The 19,575-nt window shown below is 37.6% G+C and overlaps 1 protein-coding gene across 2 annotated transcripts in view; it reads right to left on the reverse strand.

The window, feature by feature from the left end:
- Positions 1–19,575, reverse strand: part of BNC2 (basonuclin zinc finger protein 2) — a 444,437-nt gene that overhangs the window by 118,858 nt on the left and 306,004 nt on the right. For both annotated transcript variants that reach the window (XM_081940176.1, XM_081940177.1), the window contains exon 3: positions 3,521–3,756. In XM_081940176.1, the coding sequence (XP_081796302.1) occupies positions 3,521–3,756 (236 nt within the window). The remainder of the gene's footprint in view (positions 1–3,520; positions 3,757–19,575) is intronic.

Consider the following 19,575-nt stretch of genomic DNA (forward strand, 5'->3'; position numbering starts at 1 on the left):
ATAATGAATTCAAACACCTGAATATTGCTAAAATGATATTTAATTTTAAGATGTCATCTTGCCTATTTTTGTTGAAACAAATTAACTCAACTACCTGTCTGCAAATCTGCCCTACTTGTGCACAGCCATTCTAATAGGTATCTTAAAAATAAAGTATTGGCTTGTTCCTGCAACATTTGCTCAGTACAAGCTTCTTTTTTCATGCAGGAGTTATATAATATAACCGTAGAGTGTTGAACTTTTCATCTGAAAAAAATGGCATTTTTAAAGCTGTGTAAAAACCAAATCCATTTATCAGGATTTATTGGGACGCGGTGGCTCAATGGCTAAGAAGCTGAGCTTGTCAATCAGAAAGTCAGCAGTTCGGCAGTTCAAATCCCTAGCACCGCGTAACGGAGTGAGCTCCTGTTACTTATCCCAGCTTCTGCCAACCTAGCAGCTCGAAAGCACGTAAAAATGCAACTAGAAAAATAGGAATCACCTTTGGGGGAAGATAACAGTGGTCCGTGCGCCTTCGGCATTTAGTCATGTTGGCTTTGAAATGAGCACCGTCCCCTAGAGTCAGGAACGACTGGCACATATTTGAGAGGGAAACCTTTACTTTTACCTTAGTCTTTTCCTTCACCTTTTAAGCAACAATTATTTAGTCCCTAAGAATTTATAATACACAGGCACACATGGCATTGTTTAAGAGAAAAATGTACATCTGTGAGCAGAAGTGATATATTTGAACCTAAAATGTATGGGAATGCACCTACTTATGTTTTCACACAGTGAAAAAAGAGTTACACCTAATTTACGTGTAGACAACTGCCAACTGATTAAAGGCTTGAAAGGTTATTAATAAAGTATCCCCTCTAACATGCTTATTAGTTTTTATGAGATAAGCTCAGCTCATCCAAAACTGAGAGATATAATTATAGAATTATGATAAAAACAAAAGGCAAATGTTATTAGGAACCAACCAATCATTTGATCTTTATGGTGAAACTAGTACCCTTATTCTAAGTTTACATTCCTCTGGCAACAGTTTCACTTTTACTAAAAAAATAATAATAATCAGATTTGGAATATATAAGAGAGTATACAACAAAAACAAGGCTATGTCAGTCTTAGTAAAATGTCATGGAGTTAAATACACCTCAACATGCTTCTCCAACAGATCAAAAGTGTGCTTTCTGAAGAAGTGGCTCTATCCCTCTATTGTATTTTGGAGATATGCATTTAAAGCTATTGTTAGCGAGCTACGTACTTGAGTTTTTAATCTCCCTTCATCCAGTGAACTGGCAACATGGCATGTTAATACAACTTCATCAACATGAACATTCAGAGCACTGCTCATTCTCGTTCTAAATTTGTCTTTCTAAATATAAATTGATCAGAAATATTGTCTTCTTATACAGGAGCAACAAATCAAATACTTATATCAACATCTAACAGTAGACCATGTTATTAGGATATATATATATATAAAATCTGTGGAGCCCTCTCAGTAGGCATGTGCGCCATCACCAGCTGGTTTTCGGGTTTCTCACGCTCTGGTGCCCATGTGTGAATGTGCACGAACGTGTTTCAATTTGGCTACTTGGTACCGAAAAGATCCACCATCACTGCTCTAGTCATTCTCCGTTCAAGTATAACCCTAAACTGTAGCTAATGAAATTGCTGATTTTCAGTAAAACACTCATAGGCTGCATTCCAATTATGCACCCTTAGGTAATTTTAGTTCAGATGTTAATGTGCCAGAGGTGTGTTTTGTGGGTTCAGGCTTGCAAACATAGCTTGTTTATAAATTTCTGTGTCATCTCAAATATGGCACAATGGCTTAATTTGGCAAGAATAAGATAGAAAAAGAACCAATGTTTTATTTTAATCTTTTTATGGATTATTTTGGTTGGAAATAACTACTGCACTCTATTTGGATGACAAGGTAAAAGTAACCCAAGGGCACTTGTAGTTAAAACATGGTTGGCCAAATTGTTCAAACTGAACCAGCTTAGAGCTCAGGCTACAGACTAAGCTGCAGGTAATCTAAAACAGAAGTTTCCAATCTCTACCATGTACATGCATTACGGCAAAGCATGCAAGCTTAGAGAGATGCTTATTTCTGAAACATTAAACCATGGTTTTACATTACCTCCAAACACAGTGATTATTTAAACACAGGATGTTATTGTTTTTGCAATCACCGTGTTCTGTTTAAAAATATAATATGCAATTATAGATAATAATTTGATTATTTTGCTTTCCTTTGAGCATTCAGTTTTATACTTGCGTACCTGAAGTTAATTTCAAAAATGCCAATTCACAATTTGGCTAAAGTTTGTGTTTTTCAATTTAGTGTACAGTATTGCAGGATTTTAACAATGTAGGCTTATGCATACCTAATCAGAAGACCAGCGAGACTTACTTTCAGGTAACTGTACACAAATACATCCTAAATCTTGCATACTTTATAAATAGGGGCAATCGGTTTCCAGCCATCCCATTTAAGCTTAAAGATTAAGTAACCTGGATATTCAAATGGAATTCAATTGTGGCATAGTCCATATCTCAGATAATAGCCAATAAATGTTGCTCATTACTTTCCCTGATGTAGAAGTAAACTATTCTGAAAATACTATAGTTAAAAATGAATAATATTCATAAATGGATTTATCATAAGGGCAATGTTTAGCTAATTTTATCCTTCTTGATTTACTATTTTAAATAATATTTATTTTCAATTCAAGTGGGAGGGCTAGGAATTGTATTAATTTCAGAATGAAACATTGAAATCCTAAAGGTGTTTGTAAGTCATTTAATTTGTGCTGTGCAGTAAAAATGTACAGGAGAAATGTTTTGGCGAATTTTTAAAACTACTGGTAGTTCTCGACTTACAACAGTTCATTTAATGACCAAAGTTACAAGGGCACTAAAAAAAAGTGAATTGTGATCATTTTTCACTCTTGTTATCACCCCATGGACAAGCGATCAAAATTCCAACACTTGGCAACTAGCTCACATTCATGACAATTGCAGTGTCCTTGGGTCATGTGATCACCTCTTGCAATCTTCTGACAAGCAAAGACAATGGAAACCCAATTCACTCAATAACCACGAGTGAAGGCGAATATACGTGTCCCAGGATAATGCTGCAGGATTCAATTTGGGTCGGTCACTGGGACCAGAGCTTTAGTCTTCTGAGCTTTTGGATTCATGCTGGAGATGATCTGTCAAGAGAAGAAGGACTCCAGCATAAGTCCGAAAGCTCGGAAGACAAAGGTCCCAGTGATGGACCCAGATTGGATCCTGCAACTTAATAACCATGTTACTAACTTCGATTATGCTCGTCAGTCGAGGACTACCTGTATTCAGGGGGAAAAAAATCACACTTTTGGTAACATTATTTTTCCTCAATTCCATACAACATACCTAATACATTTTAAGGGAGGCACTGAACAAAGAAATAGATGCCTTTCTTGTTTTGCTTTTTTAAAAATCCTGGGACTATCTACCTGTTTGTGAACAGGGTTCCTACCTGAAGGATGTAACCCCGAACATAGTCGCGAAGAGTCCAGCCCAAACCGTGAAGGATGTGCAGTACTTCTTCCTGTTTCAATACACTGAATAGTCGATCAAGCAGAATCTTCAGTCTCACAGGCACAGCCTGAGTACCATATAGCATCAAGCTGCTGATGTCGAACACAACGTTGGATTGTACAATCTCCACTTGAGTTGGATGGTACAAATGCTGAGTGCTAAGCTTGTCCAAAGCTGAAAGAAGGAATAAATAAAGAGAATGGTGACATGAGGACAATACATTAAATTGAATCTATTATCATTAAGATTAAAAGATTTAATATTATTGTTAAGATTATTAAAGTAAGAGCCATGGTGGTGCAGTGGTTAGAATGCAGTACTGCCGGCTGCCTACAATTTAGCAGTTCAAATCTCACCAGGCTGAAGGTTGACTCAGCCTTCCATCCTTTCAAGGTGGGTAAAATGAGGATTCAGATTGTTGGGGGCAATATGCTTACTCTGTAAACTGCTTAGAGAGGGCTGTAAAAGTGCTGTGAAGTGGTATATAAGTCTAAATGCTATCGCTAAGTGCTATTATACTGTACTGTTCAAACTACAATTGTAGGCTACATTAAAAGAGGATATTACACTATAATAACTGAAGACAAAGTGCACAAAATACACATTTAAGTGCACTGATAGCAAATACCTGACTAATAACAATACTGTTAACCTCTCAACAGACTGTGTTGTACAATAGATATTTTCTCTCTTCTGCCCATGTTAAGGATAAAACTATTTAGAGAAACAGATATTTATCTACCACACATAACACAACTCTGTTATTCTGTTACACACTCTGTATATGTGTGATAGATAATTGGGTATATAAATTTAGTATTTCTTTCTCTAAATAGTTTTATCTTTAACATGGGCAGAAAAGGGAAAATATCTATTTTTACAATCTACTCGGTTCAGATGAAATGACATGAAACAATGAAATAAAAAATGAAAATAATGTCGGCTTTTAACTTTCACTTAACATTTTGCTGTTTGAAAATATGTTTTTAATACGTACATACGTGCAAGCTTATATATACACAAAGATTTCACCCAATAATCCCCCTTTTCATTCAAATAACTTCAAAATCAGTTCAACTGTTTCTTGTTTTTTATTCTGAAAGACTCAAGAATCCTTGATAAAGCGTAACGTTTAACAAAATGGACTTCTTTATTATACCGCCTGTTTTTTTTTTTAAATGCAGTTTTGTCAGCTTTAAACATTTTCTTGCAGGGAGCCCTCTTCCTCCTTATGCACTTTGGTATCTTCTTTGCTGGCGATCACTGGAGAGCTCATGTACTCTTGATAAATTGCTTTCTTCTATCCCAGCATAAATGCCCTTATCATTTCCCTACTGGCTACATTCAGCACACTTACCCCCTGGGACACTTTGTCAAAGAATACTGGTTTCCTCATATTTCATTTCTTGCTCCTGATTTGTCTGATCTTTCCTATTTTAGCTGTTTAGTCAACCTTGAATAAATAGGTTTTTAAAAATTAATTTGAAGTTCACAAAAGATAAGGGTCTGGCAAGCTTGGGGACTGAAGTCCTCCGTCTCTTCACAGAGCATTCGCTCTGCAGAAATATGAAAGGAAGTATCAATACACATACCATTAATTGTTTGATTTACTTCAATTTAAAACTCCTCCATCACTAACAGTCAAGGAAAGCACTGTGCTTTCCGTGTAATTATGGAATTGCTACAATACATACAGTAACTATAACTCATTATCTTTAAAAAGTTTTATCACCTGATTAAAAAAACCCCCAAAACTCTCTTTCCCTCTCCCCTCTCTTCAGTCAATCTTCCAACTGTAAGTACCATATTCCTTTTTCAGTTTATTTTAACTCATTACAATGACATCGCTATGAACTATGAGCCATGGTGACACAGTAGTTACCATGCAGTATTGCATGCTAATTCTCCTGACTGCCAGCAGTTCGATTCTCGTCGGCTCAAGATTGACTCAGCCTTCCATCTTTCCGAGGTTGGTAAAATGAGGACCCAGTTTATTTGGGGCAATATGCTGGCTGTAAAGCATTATGAGGTGCTATATAAGTCTAAGCGCTATTGGTATTCCTATCTACCTGTACCTTGAAAATAGTGAACAATATAAACATGACTATGCAGCACAAGCTAAATTTTTCAGAAGATAATATTCTTTTGATTACATGTCTAGTGTATGTAATTTGACAGCTAGATGATTCAAATGGATTTTCCATGTCTTCATTGTGGCTAAGTGTGTTTGTATGTGTAGAATGTTTGCATTAGGTAATTATTCAGAGAAATATAATTGTTTATAGGCAGTCCTCAACTTACCACAATTGACCCCAACATTTCTGTTGCTAAGCAAGACAGTTGTTAAGTGAGTTTTGACCCCTTTTATGATCTTTCTTGCCACAGTGGTTAAGTGAATCACAGCAGTTGTTAAGTTGTTAAGTGAATCTGGCTTCCCCGTTGATTTTGCTTGTCAGAAGGTTGTAAAAGGTGATCACATGACCCCGGGACATCGTAAATATGAACCAATTGCTAAGCATCCGAATTTTGATCCTGTGACTATTAGAGGATGCTACAATAGTAGTAAATGTGAAAAACAGTCATGTCACTTTTTTCAATGCTGGTGTAACTTCTATCACTAAACGAATAGTTCTAAGTCAAGGACTACTACCTGTATTGTTCTAACAACATATTCTTTATTTTTTCCCCGTTTTTGTTTATTTTTTAAAAGCACTTGTTAGGTATTTTTAACAATGTATGTATCTTTGTGTTTTGTTTTGTTCTTTTGTTATTATTTAAGGTATTTCTGTGCCCCTTGCTTACATGTCTTTCTCTAGGCCTACATGATGCTAAAGCAGAAAAATCAATCACTGCCAGAGTTTTCATCTGCACAAAATTAGAGATCACGAAGTAGATTGTGTCTCTCTCTTCTCATCCCTTCTTGATATTTGGATTACCATGGCAGCAGCATTGAAGAAACCCAGGAAAATCACTCTCCGAAAGCATCTGAAATGTATTTCTACCCTGGAATAACCTCTTGTGTTTGTGTTCCTAGGGATGCTGTTGTAACTGGATCCCAGGTGCTGATGGAGTGGTGGGACATATACTGCTCCCTTTCTCAAAAAATATCCCTCTCTATAACTAAATTCCCATTCACAATGAGAAAATGAAGGACAAGTGATGAATCTGAACTGCAGAACTTCACAAAATCCTCTTTTATTTATGAAAATGCAACAAGTCCTCAGTTAACTACTGCAATTGGTACCATCACTAAGCAACATGATTGCAAAGTGAAAAAATTGCATGATTGTACCAACTCATGACAGCAGGTCTAGCAGTTCTAATTGAGGTCATTAAGCTTGATGTCATATGATTATGACTTGCAATTTCCTGCTGCTTTCCCCATTGAGTTTGTTTGTTGGAAGTTGGCAGCGAAGAGTCACAAATAGTGACTATGTGACCTTGGGGCACTGTGACCATTGAAATTGCATGCTGGTTGCCAAGCACCCATGTTGTGATTGTCAGGACAGTGCAACGGCTGTAACTGTGATGACTTGTTGTAAGCCTTCTTGTTCAGTGCCATCATTACTTCAAATGGTTCCTGAATGAGTGGGCACTAGGTGAGACCACTTGTACATATCATAACATGTCAAATTGGTATTCTGAAGTATAAATTGCGAACTTTTGCAATACTATTATAGAGGCAATATAGATAAAGCAACATCTATTCTTTAATGATAGAAGGTGGTGGTGGGGGATAGTAAAACACTTTGGATAGTCTGTCAATAGAAACCACTTAAACTCTCAAATGAGCAGAACAAAGAATTTGCTCAAGCTCATTATTATATCTAATTTCGCCCCAATAATATCCATTAATTCACACTAAGGGTTTGGAATAAGTAAGATCACCACACTGTTTAGAGGAATATATGGAAGTCTTATAGGATATTCTTAATTTTTTATTTTGACGGTTCTGATGTATTAAGCTGGTTCATGCAATACATTTCAGGGGTTTTTTTTCCCCATCGGGAAGATGCCAGAAGTAGTGTCATATTTTCCTTTCGAAATGTTTCTAAGGTTCTTTAAAAGCTTCACCTTCATAGTCCCAAGAGAGTCTCTAGAGTACGTTTCACAAAGGACATGAAACCTTTGTCTTGAGTTCATGAATGATATATAAGAGTGTTTGTTTTTTTCAAAGGTGAAGAGATTTGCTTGTTTCAATTGACCTTTGGATTTTCCTGAATGGAACACTGCATTATTGCAAATATTTTCCCACACTGTACTTTTATGTTGCCACTCTGTTTTCTTTTCTTTTTTTCTAATGGATTGCTTAATATGTTTATAGATTATCCATGCTGGACTAAAATAAATACAGTATGACTATTTATATGCTTTATTTTGAGAGTAGAATTTGTGCAATCTTAGTATAATTCTTTTAAGAGGAGAGAAGCTGGTAGCTACCAAGTAATTGTAGTTTAATCAAAAAAGGATAAATCGGGAAATGGTAATTGAACCAGTTCTTAACCTTCTAGACCAGGGGTGTCCAACTCGATTACATTGAGGGCACATTAGGGTTGTGTTTGACCCCGGGGGAGGGGGCAAAGTGGCCGTGGCCAGCTTGATGTCACTTATATTGGGTGTGCCTGTGGAGCTCCATTTTCAGCCCTCCCGATCTCCGTTTCTGCTGGCAAAGGCCCTGTGGGCCAGTTCTTTCCTGTTTCCAGGGTGGCCCTGTGGGCCAGATCTGGCCGCTGGGCCTTGAGTTTCACACCTCTGTTATAAATGGACACCTAGGTTTGGCAGGTGGATAAGAATTTTCATATCTGTAGAATTGGCAAAAATAATAAATATTTTATTACATTTATATTTCATCCAACTCCCAATGACTCATTAATTAATTAAAACTAATGAGTCAAGTACAGAAAGGACAAATCCTACCCTTGTCAATCTCCCCTCCCAAAACAATACTTTTATAGGTTTTGTAACTATAGATTTTCCTACTTGTTCACAAGGAGGGGGGGGAACCAAAGGTAATAGAAAATAGATATATTTTTGCAGATGGAATGTTTTATTTACACCCATATACTGTACATATATATTTATTCTAAAAAGTCCCATCATGGCCTTGTTAAATGCAGGGGATTTCCTTCTAGAATTTCTTTCAAATAAAGAAGGAAATAATGTTTATCTAATCAGAAAATATGTCATATTATAGAATATATAGAATCATTATAGAATGATTATCTTGCATGGTCACTTGACCATTGCTTATCAAATTATTACTCTTTGAAAGAAAATATAAGTGGAATCCTTACAGCACTAAACAGATGCAATTGGAGAAGGGAAGGGAGAGGGAAAGGATTAAAAGTGTAAAGGTAAGTGAACTTTCCCCTCCCCATGAATTCTAATATCTGTTCTAGTAACCCTTCTCTAAATTGAGAGTAAACTAAAGAAACATAAAAAGTTTAAAAGGGCACTAATATCCAACATACTTAACCCTGGGGAAAAATAACCATTTGTAAAGTTTTTGTTTTTTGTTTATACGAAGCATTTAACTACTTTGTTACAAGAGTTTGTAGTCTTTTTCGTGACACAATTTAATAGGTTGATATACAAAGTCCTACATAGTGTGAAATTCGAATATTTAAAATACTGGATATCCTGTATGAACCTATCAGAAGATGCTTTGCTGGAGAGAACACAAAAAGAAATTTTATTTTGATGTTGCTCCTAGATTCTGAATATTTTTGCTTTTTATTTTGGCATTAAAATGGACTTTACAGCTGAAGTAGATTAAAAAATGGTGCTTATCAGTAATACTTGCCAGATGCATTTAAAGATACTTCCAATTTTCTCTTTACACGTTACAAAAAGTCCCATAAACAGCTATCTGTACTGCGTCACTATATCAACAATGATAAATTTAAATTTCAGAAGGTACTTAATTTTTTTATAGCATCTCATATTAGCCAGCTCAGCATCCTAGAAATCTTTGTGTAGCTTTTTTCCCCTTTGCTCTTGAGATATTTTGCCATTTAGGGCTTGTGTGCTGTGAAGTGCTCTGAACATACAACCATATATCCAAATCACCAGGCTGCCAAATTCCTTAAAATACAGCAGGTACAGAATTGTTTCAATCATATTAAGGCACCTGCCTTCTTGAATGAAGTTCTCCTAACATCTGGATGGCTCCCATCCTGCTAGTATTTTGATCAACCCTAAACACAGAATGGTTAGTGCACCCCTAAGGGGATGTTAGATGTTGGTGGGATGTTTTGGGGTTTTCCTGGTGTGTGTGTGTTTTTTTAATGAGTCTAGTTCTGTCGTTTGTTTTTGTAAAATGGTTTTTACATTGCTGTGGTGTACTGTCAGCTACTCAGAGTTATTTAGAGTTGTACAGCATCAAATCAAATAAAAAAAGAAAGGTGATAGACAGAGGTAATAAAGTAACTCCAATAGATTATAAAAGAATATTCAAATGTGATTATTGGACATGTAAATCTTTGGAATAAGATGTAAGCGAACATATTTGTTTATTAGCCTTGAAATTAACCTACCTTGGCTGGTTTGGACTTTTCAATTACTATACAACCCACTGATTTTAACACTGCTGCAGGAAAGAAGGTAAGGGAAATAGCTGCTTTTCTATGTATATTTTATTGGCATTATGAGATCTTGAATGATTCAAAGGAAGTTAAATACACACCATGCATTAAACCAATGGCAAGTGGTTACTCAATTTATCAAGTGCCAGAAAGTACAACACTAGTTTCTATTTCACATATTTCTTAACCACTTAAACTTACCTATGGCTATGCAAGACCTCTTGTTGACCCCAAACTACTGCACACTGAGATACTTTTAATAGGTACCACAAAGTCTTAGCACATATTGAATTATGGCCCATATATTGAATTATGGCCCACGTTTAGTCCAAAAATATAATGTGATTCTTGTGACAAGTTGTGGTTGATCATGAAAGTTAGCATTGAGAGGCACACGGTGGAACCCAGTGGAAACCTGAAATTGCACCCAAAATCTAGTAATTATCCAATCTAATCCAACATGGGATGCTGTTTTAATTTATACTGTATCCCATAGCTACAACATGTTTATATAGCAGATGAGAAGGAATAAAAATAAGGATATTCTTCTGGCCAACGTCCCCCAACACTGAGATTTTTACATCAGTGGCTAAAGGATTTATTCTGCTGTACAGCCATCTATGTCTAGAAGACTTGGTTCCAACAACATGTGTTAACACTTAGCACTTAGACTTATATACTGCTTTACAGTGTTTTACAGCCCTCTCAGTTTATAGAGTCAGCATATTGCCCCAACAATTTGGGTCCTCATTTTGCCCACCTCGGAAGGATGAAAGGCTGAGTCAACCTTGATCCTGGTGAGATTTCAACTGCCAAATTGCAGGCAGTTGGCAGTCAGCAGAAGTAGCCTGCAGTATTGCACTCTAACCACTGTGCCACCATGGCTCATAGTTCCAGAGAAGACATGAGAAGACTTTAACACGCTAATTGGTTCACTCATTTTATAGACAGATTACAATTAATAATTAACAGTGAAATGAACGTATGATCTGAAATATATTCACTCTAGATTTTGAGAAACCTTGGTGAAAGATGTTCTCAGTGATGGCACGTCCCAGAATAATTCCTTCTTTTTATTACCATCATCAAAGCTCATTGGCTTGTTTCCATCCTCCACGTTAAACCCTGAAGATAAACAGACAATGCCAATGAAATGTGCAAATCCAACTTCTAGTCTTGCTGTGCAAGGTTCAGTTCTGGTGAAGAGGCTGCTGAACAGCAGTTGTGTAATACTAACGGAGAAGGGCCAAGGTTCACGGGGAATAACAGTGATCCCCTGTTGGATGTGGGACTTGATAGGTGCTGCAGGTTACTAGATGATTAAGTGACTGAATGCAAAAGCAAAGGATATTACTGATATTTTGGCAACTTGCAAGTAACCATAATAAATGTTTTCAAAATTCACCAGATTTCTCAGGGTGTTTATAAGTGGCTCTTGAGAATATTATAGGTTTAATTATAACACTGCCCCATCTCAAATCTCTTTCTTAGCTCCTGGTGGATACACTGAAGAGTTGGCTCTTCTACTTATTAAAAATGTAGTAAAAATAAGAAATATTAAAATACAGAAACATCACATTTTAAAAATCTTCTCATTTTCAGTTTGTGCAATATATGAGCCATGTTTTCAATTTCCTTCACATGTCAAGAGCAAAATCACTTGGACCAAGTTGCAGGATTTGGGTTTGGCTACTCTAAAGAAAAGAAAAGGACGAGGAGGGACATGGTATTATAGTATTTGAGAGGTTGTCACAAAGAGGAGGGGGTCAACTTACTTTTCAAAGCATCAGAGGGCAGGACAAGAAACAACGTATGGAAACTAATCAAGGAGAGAAGCAACCTAGAACTAAGGAAAAATGCCCTAACAGTGAGGACAATTAACCAGTGGAGCAGCTTGCCTTTAGAAGTTGTGGGTGCTTCATCATTGGAAGTTTTTAAGAAGAGATAGTCACTTGTCTGAAATGATATAGAGTCCCCTGCTTGAGCAAGGGATTGAACTAGAGGACCACAAAGGTCCCTTCCACCTTCATTCTTAAAATTTTGGAAAACCTGCTCAGTAGGAAAGCTGATGGAACATTAAGTTATGGCTGTACAACAGTGGTAGGTTGCAGGTGGTACACCCCGGTACGGGCATACCGAATCCTGCCCGGAGCACCGGATACCATTCTGGTACGGTGCTCCGGAGGGCCCACCTGCCCGCCCACGCTCCTTACCGGTGCTTTATGCTGTTGGTGCTTCTGCACATGTGCATGGCGCATACGGCACCTGCGTGACGTAGCGTCATTTATGCTAGAACGCATTCATGTGCTGTGTCCGTGTGCATGAGGTAACTCCAGGGCCCAGAACCCATCACTGCTGTGCTACCATTTTTACAGGGACCTAAGTATTTCTCTTATTTCTTCTCTTCTGCAATACTATCCAGGTTAATCAGATCCTTGTTACATAAACTTTCTACTTTTTAATTTTATTTTAATATTAGCATTACCAGTTCTGTGGCAAAATGTTGTGTTGCTTCAGTTAACACACTGCTTCCCCTGGTTTTTATATTAATAAATTTATTTCTTCTGGATCATTGATCATAATAAAGATATGTTGCTATGTATACTTTTCTCGTATGTATGTATATATGTATGTATATATGTGTATATATATATGTGTGTGTGTGTGTGTGTGTGTGTGTGTGTGTATGTATGTATGTATGTATGTATGTATGTATGTATGTATGTATATACATATATATATACACACACACATGAACAGTAATTTGAACCCCGCAAAAATTACCAAACACCTGTCTGGAAGTTCCTAGTTGTTTGTTTAGATAAACTAGAAAGAGCCCCCATTCATAAATCTACTGAATTTACACAAAACAGAAAAGATTATTTGAAAACTGTAAATAAAGTTTCATTCATTTCTGTTTGTGTGATCTGATTCCAAAAGTTAAAAAAATTAGACGGCTACTGATTTATGTAGCCGAAAGCAGAACCAAGGTTCGTTCATATATGATGCTTGCTCCTGCATTTTTTCATCCCTCTGTAAAACTTTGAACTTCATCCAGGTTTGACACACTGCCTCTTCAGTTAATAACTATCAAGTTTCCCTTGTCTCCTGTCTACTTTTCTTTGAGGCAATTGCGCACTCAGCACCCCGAGATAATAACACACATCTATGAGATAAAAGCAGTGGCATTAATGTAATTGTCTGCCTCTTTCTCTTTAGCCTAATGTTTTTTTCTGTTCAGTTTTGACTGTCTGTGTGACACCTGTTTTTGTCTCCTCTGATCCTACGACAGGTTTTCCGCTGACAAGGTTTTTGCCTGACAGAGATTCTGCCAGACAAGAACATAATAAAATATGAAGAACTGCTTGTCAGTGTTTCTGCCAATAAACACATGAAATAACCAAAAAGAAATACCCTAGGTGCGTTTCTTTGCTTTCTTTTATCTAAGGGGACCTGAAATGGCCATTGGCTTGTTGGGAAAACAGTCTTTCTCATCAATATCTTCAAGCTAAGGACCTTCACTTTCCCTTGCCTCCCTCCCTCCCTCCCTCCCTGTCTGTCCTTCTTTCTTTCTTTCTTTCTTTCTTTCTTTCTTTCTTTCTTTCTTTCTTTCTTTCTTTTTCTTTCCTCTCTCCCTCTCTTCTTTCTTTCTCTCTTCTTTCTTTCTCTCTTTCTTTCCCTTTGCCATCTTTATTAAAATTATTATGGATGGATGGATGGATGGAAGGAACGAAGGAACAAAAGAATGAAGGACGACTTTAATTTTCCTTAAAATGTGGAGTGATTCAAGTGGTAGAATTATGAAATATACTAAAACTTAAAAAGCTGATGCTATCACTATAACCTGACAGCTGCTTTTTTAACACAAGCTTTCTGCACAGAATTTATGTTTGTTTGTTGTACTTGCATGCTATCCACTCTCTTAATTGCTCAGGTGATAAACAGAATTAGTGATAAAATAGTAAAAATACAATTAAAGCAAATATTAAACATTTTAAGAAGTTAAAACACAATTTAAAACAATAAAAATAAGCTCCCTCATAAATTGCAACAGAGATGGTGCTTGTAGCCCCATCACAAATAAAGCATAATTAAACACAAATATTAAACTCAGCCACTCTAACACTCACAGAAGATTCTCACTAGTCTTTAACATAAGTAACTAATTTGAATTGAGTTCAGAAAGCAACTAGCAACCTGTAAAATTGCTTGAATACGGGAATTATGTCAGAGCTTTGGAAGCATCATTAAGAAACCATACGGTATATTTTAGGTCACTGTTCAACAATTAGATGTATCTATTAATGTACTAATTGTTTTCCATTTATCGTGGAATCAGTACATGTTGCTAAAGATGTAAACCCCTTTTACTTTTATAGTCTCATTATATATTCCAAAAATGAAAGCATTTTCTAGTTTGGGGAAAGTTTCTGTTGCAACCATACAATATTTCTCTACATGACTGACCCTAACCAGCATTTATATGTAAATAATTCTTGTTACAATCATAACTTAAATACTAACCACATTTTTCCTCTTCTTCGTACCTGTGTTTTTCTTGAATTTTTTACCATCTTTCCTGACAAAGAGTTCTTGGAAAGACTGTCTAAAACTTCCACTTGAAAATGAATATATTGTTTAATATATTAATTTTCCAGATCAAGATAAATATTGACTTCCCTACTCTTTGTGATAAAATTAATTCAACAGATGTTTTTTCTTCAATTCATACTCTTTGCAAGACTTTAGCTATTCCATTCTTCATTCAATTGTTTTCAGAAAGAGCTGTAGTTCTTGACTTACAACAGTTCATTTAGTGACTGTTCGAAGCTACAACGGCACTGAAAAAAGTGACTTACAACCATTTTTCACACTTATATCTATTGCAGCATCCTATGGTCAGAGGATCAAAATTCAGACACTTGGAAACTGGTACATAATTATGACAGTTACAGAGTCCCAGGATCATGTAATTCTCTTTTGCAACCTTCTGACCACGAAAGACAATGGAGAAGCCAGATTCACTTAAAAACCAAAACTCACTTAACAAATGTCTCACTTAGCAACATGAATTTTGGGCTCAATTGTGGTTGTAAGGCAAGGACTACCTGTGCTTGGCCTGCCTCTGCATTTCCAGGCTTCTGCAGAGCAACAAAGAATAAGTCTTCATTCAAGAACTCTTTTTTAATAGCAACAGCCATCATAATCCAATGAAAGAAATTTCAAAATTCTTGGTAGAAGTAGATGATATGGTGTATTTTTTTTAAATCAAAGCTTATCTACTGCTGTTTGCCATGTGAAAATACCAAAGTAGACCTCATATCTCAAGAATAACACATACAGTATGTCCAAGTGAATCTGTTTCCCCCCTCTCTACTGGTAGTCTTCAACTTATGACCACAATGGAGCCCAAAATTTATGTTGCTAAACAAGACATTTCTCAAGTAAGTTTTGCCCTATTTTACAACCTATCTTGCCACATGAATCAGTGCAGTTGTTAAGTTAGGTACACCATTGTTAAGTGAATTTGGCTTGCCCTTTGACTTTGCTTGCCACAAGGTCTCAAAAGGGAACATGATCCCAGGAAACTGCAACCATCATAAATACAAGTCAGTTTCCAAGCGTCTGAAATTTGATCATGTGACCATGCAATAGTCGTAAGTATGAAAATGGTTGTAAGTCATTTCTTTTGGTGCCATTGTAACTTTGAACCTTAAGATTGTGGCCTGCTGGCAGCCAGCAAAGTTGGCAGCATAGTTGGACAGTGAGGAGGTTGGGGAGGAACATGGGCCAGTCCTGGGGGCTGAGGAAAGCTCAGATGAGGGCTCTGCATTGGAGGCAGAGAGGGAGTTAGACAGCAATGAGGCAGAAGAACAGCTGGAGCCTGTTCCCAGTGTGCGCATGCACAGAGCTGCCAGAAGACAAGAACAACTAAGAAAGCAGGTTCTACTTAACAGTAAAGCCACACCTTGGAGGTGATTGACCGCTCCCATAAGAAACCAAAGCGGAATGAACGAGGAGTGGGCTTTTGCAGGAAACAATTAGTTCATTCAGTGGTGTCAATAATGGAAAGTTCTGTTTGTAATTATAAAAGACTGTGTCAAGTTTTGCTTTGCCCTGTGTTTGGAAACTAGTTATCGTGCAGCGCTCCAAAAGAGATAAGATGCATGTGGATAAACATTCCTCTGAAAGACTGTATGCTAAAGACTTGCTGACTGTGAATGAAAGGGATTCACAGTCGTGGAAATAAAAGAGGTTTTGTCAGGACCAAATCTTTGCTTCTTGCTTTCTAAGGAAGCCTGGGTAAGAACACCTAACCATAACCATAACCGGAAAGAATTGTTGTATGTCAAGGTCTACCTGTGCTACAGTAGAACAGGGGTCCCCCAATCCTTGACCCATTACGGGGCCTTGAACCATTTGGAACCGGGCCATGGAAGTGCATGAGCAGCAGGCAAGTACATGCCCGCATACTCCATTTTCCTGAGCAGTGGGCAGATGTGCCCATCATTCTCGCAAATGGAGCTGCGCATGGGTGCCTTCTCAATGCCCGCGCAAAACCATCCCTTTCTCCCCCGCCAGGCCACAAAGCTAGAAAGGTTTGGGAACTCTGCAAAAGCAGACAACTCTGAAATCACCCCCACTATCTAGGGGTGAACTTTACTGCTTGCGTAGGGTAATGTTCTCTTTCACAGAAAAGCCCACCAAAAATACAAAATACAAAATGCAGGCCCTTCTGAAATAGCCCTATAGAAGAAACCTAATGCTGATTTCCTTTGTCCATGCTGCTGGAGTATGCAGCATACTTACAACCTGTTCTATCCAGTGTGCACTGCTGGATAAATCAATAATGATTTCAAGCCTTCCAATTAGGAGAATATAAGTTAATTAAGGTAGTTTTACAAGCACCTCCTCATAACTGACACTCGTCATGCTATTATAAAGTCCGTACAATATGCCAATAGTCAGGTCATGATTATCCTTTTTAATCACCCTTCCTTTGTGCCCTGCAACTAAACAGGACACTTGTGAGTGATTGTCATAAAGTTCATCTACTGTGACCGTTTCGCATTTCGGCTCCAGATTAAATATACTCCAGCAAATTTGAGTGCAGTCAATTAGACTGTAATTACAGAAATCTTTAGCATTGTTAAGGGTACAATCCAGAGTACATTTCCTATTTCTGAAGGCCAAATGGGAATAGGATAATTAAGAAACCTTAAGGAGTCTGTTCAACTAAACCTGGAATATATTCTTTAGCAAAAAAAATGTAGCCAAGCCTTTTCCCACCTTTTATACAGCGGTTTTCAGCTCCAAATGCAAAGGAAAAGTTACCCACACTGGTATATCCTCAGAAAGGAATGTGACATTTTTATTCTTGTAATCAAGTACTTCTGCTTTAATTTAATGGTGTTACATTTCAGCCCAGTGGTGGAGTTTGTTTCACTTTTAACACTTTCAATTTGTATTCTGTTTAACCTGGTGAACTTTACTTAATTAAGATGTTGCTATAAACAATTAAACCTCCTGTAGGATCATTAGAGAGAGATAAAACTTTATGATGTAATAAAGCGCAATAAAATAATAGTCACAGCACTTCATGTGTAGCATAAGGTGCTCTTAGAGGGAAATAGGGTGTTTTCTTTGTCTAAAGCGGAAAGATTTTTAAAGCACGTGATACGACGGTAGCCACTTGTTGCCTGCAAAGAGGCAACCAAGGTTCTTTGCGTTGAAATCCTGCATCATAAGTAATTTAAACTAGAGAAAAGTATTTCTAAACAGACAGTTCTGGAAATAAAATAAAATAAAATTAAAAAGGTGTTGGAAATAAAAAAAAAGGCATTGTGCAGCTTCTTGGATCTTTAATTTCTGAAAGTTAATCTATAGTAAGAGAAAAGAGGGGACTGGAGACTAAAACATATGAAGAACGGTTGCAGGAACTGGGTATGTCTAGCTTAAGAGAAAGAAGGACTAGGGGAGACATGATAGAAGTCTTCCAATATCTCAGGGGTTGACACAAAGAAGAGGGAGTCAAACTATTCTCCAAAGCACCTGAGGGTAGAACAAGAAGCTAATCAAGGAGAGAAGCAACTTAGAACTGAGGAGAAACTTCCTGACAGTTAGAACAATTAATCAGTGGAACAGCTTGCCTCCAGAAGTTGTGAATGCCCCAACATTGGAAGTCTTTAAGAAGATGTTGGATAGCTATTTGTCTGAAACGGTATAGGTTTTCCTGCCTAGGCAGGGGGTTGGACTAGAAGACCTCCAAGGTCCCTTCCAACTCTACTATTGTATTGTATTGTATTGTATAGAAAAGAAATGGAAGGATAAGAAACTGAAAAAAGTGGACAGCTAGACCTCCGCATATAATTTTTATACATTACAAAGGCTGATGGCATAATTAAAGCCATATTTGGAACTAGCTTCAAAGGAAAATTATGTTATATGCCAGTCATGGTCAATCTTTTTGGTACCGAGTGCCGAAACTGGAGTATACACATGCACACTGGAGTGACGGAACCCGGAAGAGAGCAGCTGGTCAGTGTGCATGCATGTGGCGGCCAGCTTCCCTTCCAGGTTTTGTCATGCACATGTGTGACAGCAGCTGGCCAGCTGTTTTCTTCTGGGTTCTGGTGCTTCAACAAAGATCAGCTGGCCGGCGCACATGCATGCGCTGTAACCCAGAAGAGACCAGCTGGCTGGTGCGCATGCACATGACGTAACCCGGAAGAGCAGCTGGCGACAGTGCGCTTGCCCATAGAAAGGGCTCTACATGCCACCTCTAGCACACATGCCATAGGTTCACCATCACGATTATATACAGTAGGGCACTCAAGTGACCTTGGGTATTTCCAGTTTCAGATCGGGCTTGTAGACTGGAGGCGTCTCAATTGGAATAGAAACTTGCAGGTTCAGACTGAACCCCTGCACTTTGTTCAATAATCTGTGGGTGAGAGGGAAATGTTGAAAAAAGTGGAAAAGAAGGCTTATGTCAGGCCCAAGGACAAAGATGACACAGTGAAACCCATTTGAATCCATTTCTTCATTTGCTTACACCTCATAGGTAGAATTACTCCCCAGGCTAGTTATATCCTTCTAATCTAGTAGATAAACCCTGACAGATTCTACATTCAGATGCTTGACAACTGACTCACATTTATGACCGTTGCTGTGTCCCAAGGTCAAGTGATCATGTACGTGACCGTCTGACAAGCAAAGTCAATAGGAGAGCCAGTTTCGCTTAACAACCAAGTTACTAATTTAACTACTTCAGTGCTTCACTCAACAAATGTAGCGAGAAAAGTCGTAAAATAAGGCAAAGCTCACTTAACAAACTTCTTACTGAGCAACATAAATTTTGGCCTCAATTGTGGTCATATGTTGAGGACTACCTGTACACGACATAAAC

This window comes from Natrix helvetica, assembly GCF_964273705.1.
Source record: "Natrix helvetica genome assembly, chromosome: 2".
Classification (NCBI taxonomy): Eukaryota; Metazoa; Chordata; class Lepidosauria; order Squamata; family Natricidae; genus Natrix; species Natrix helvetica.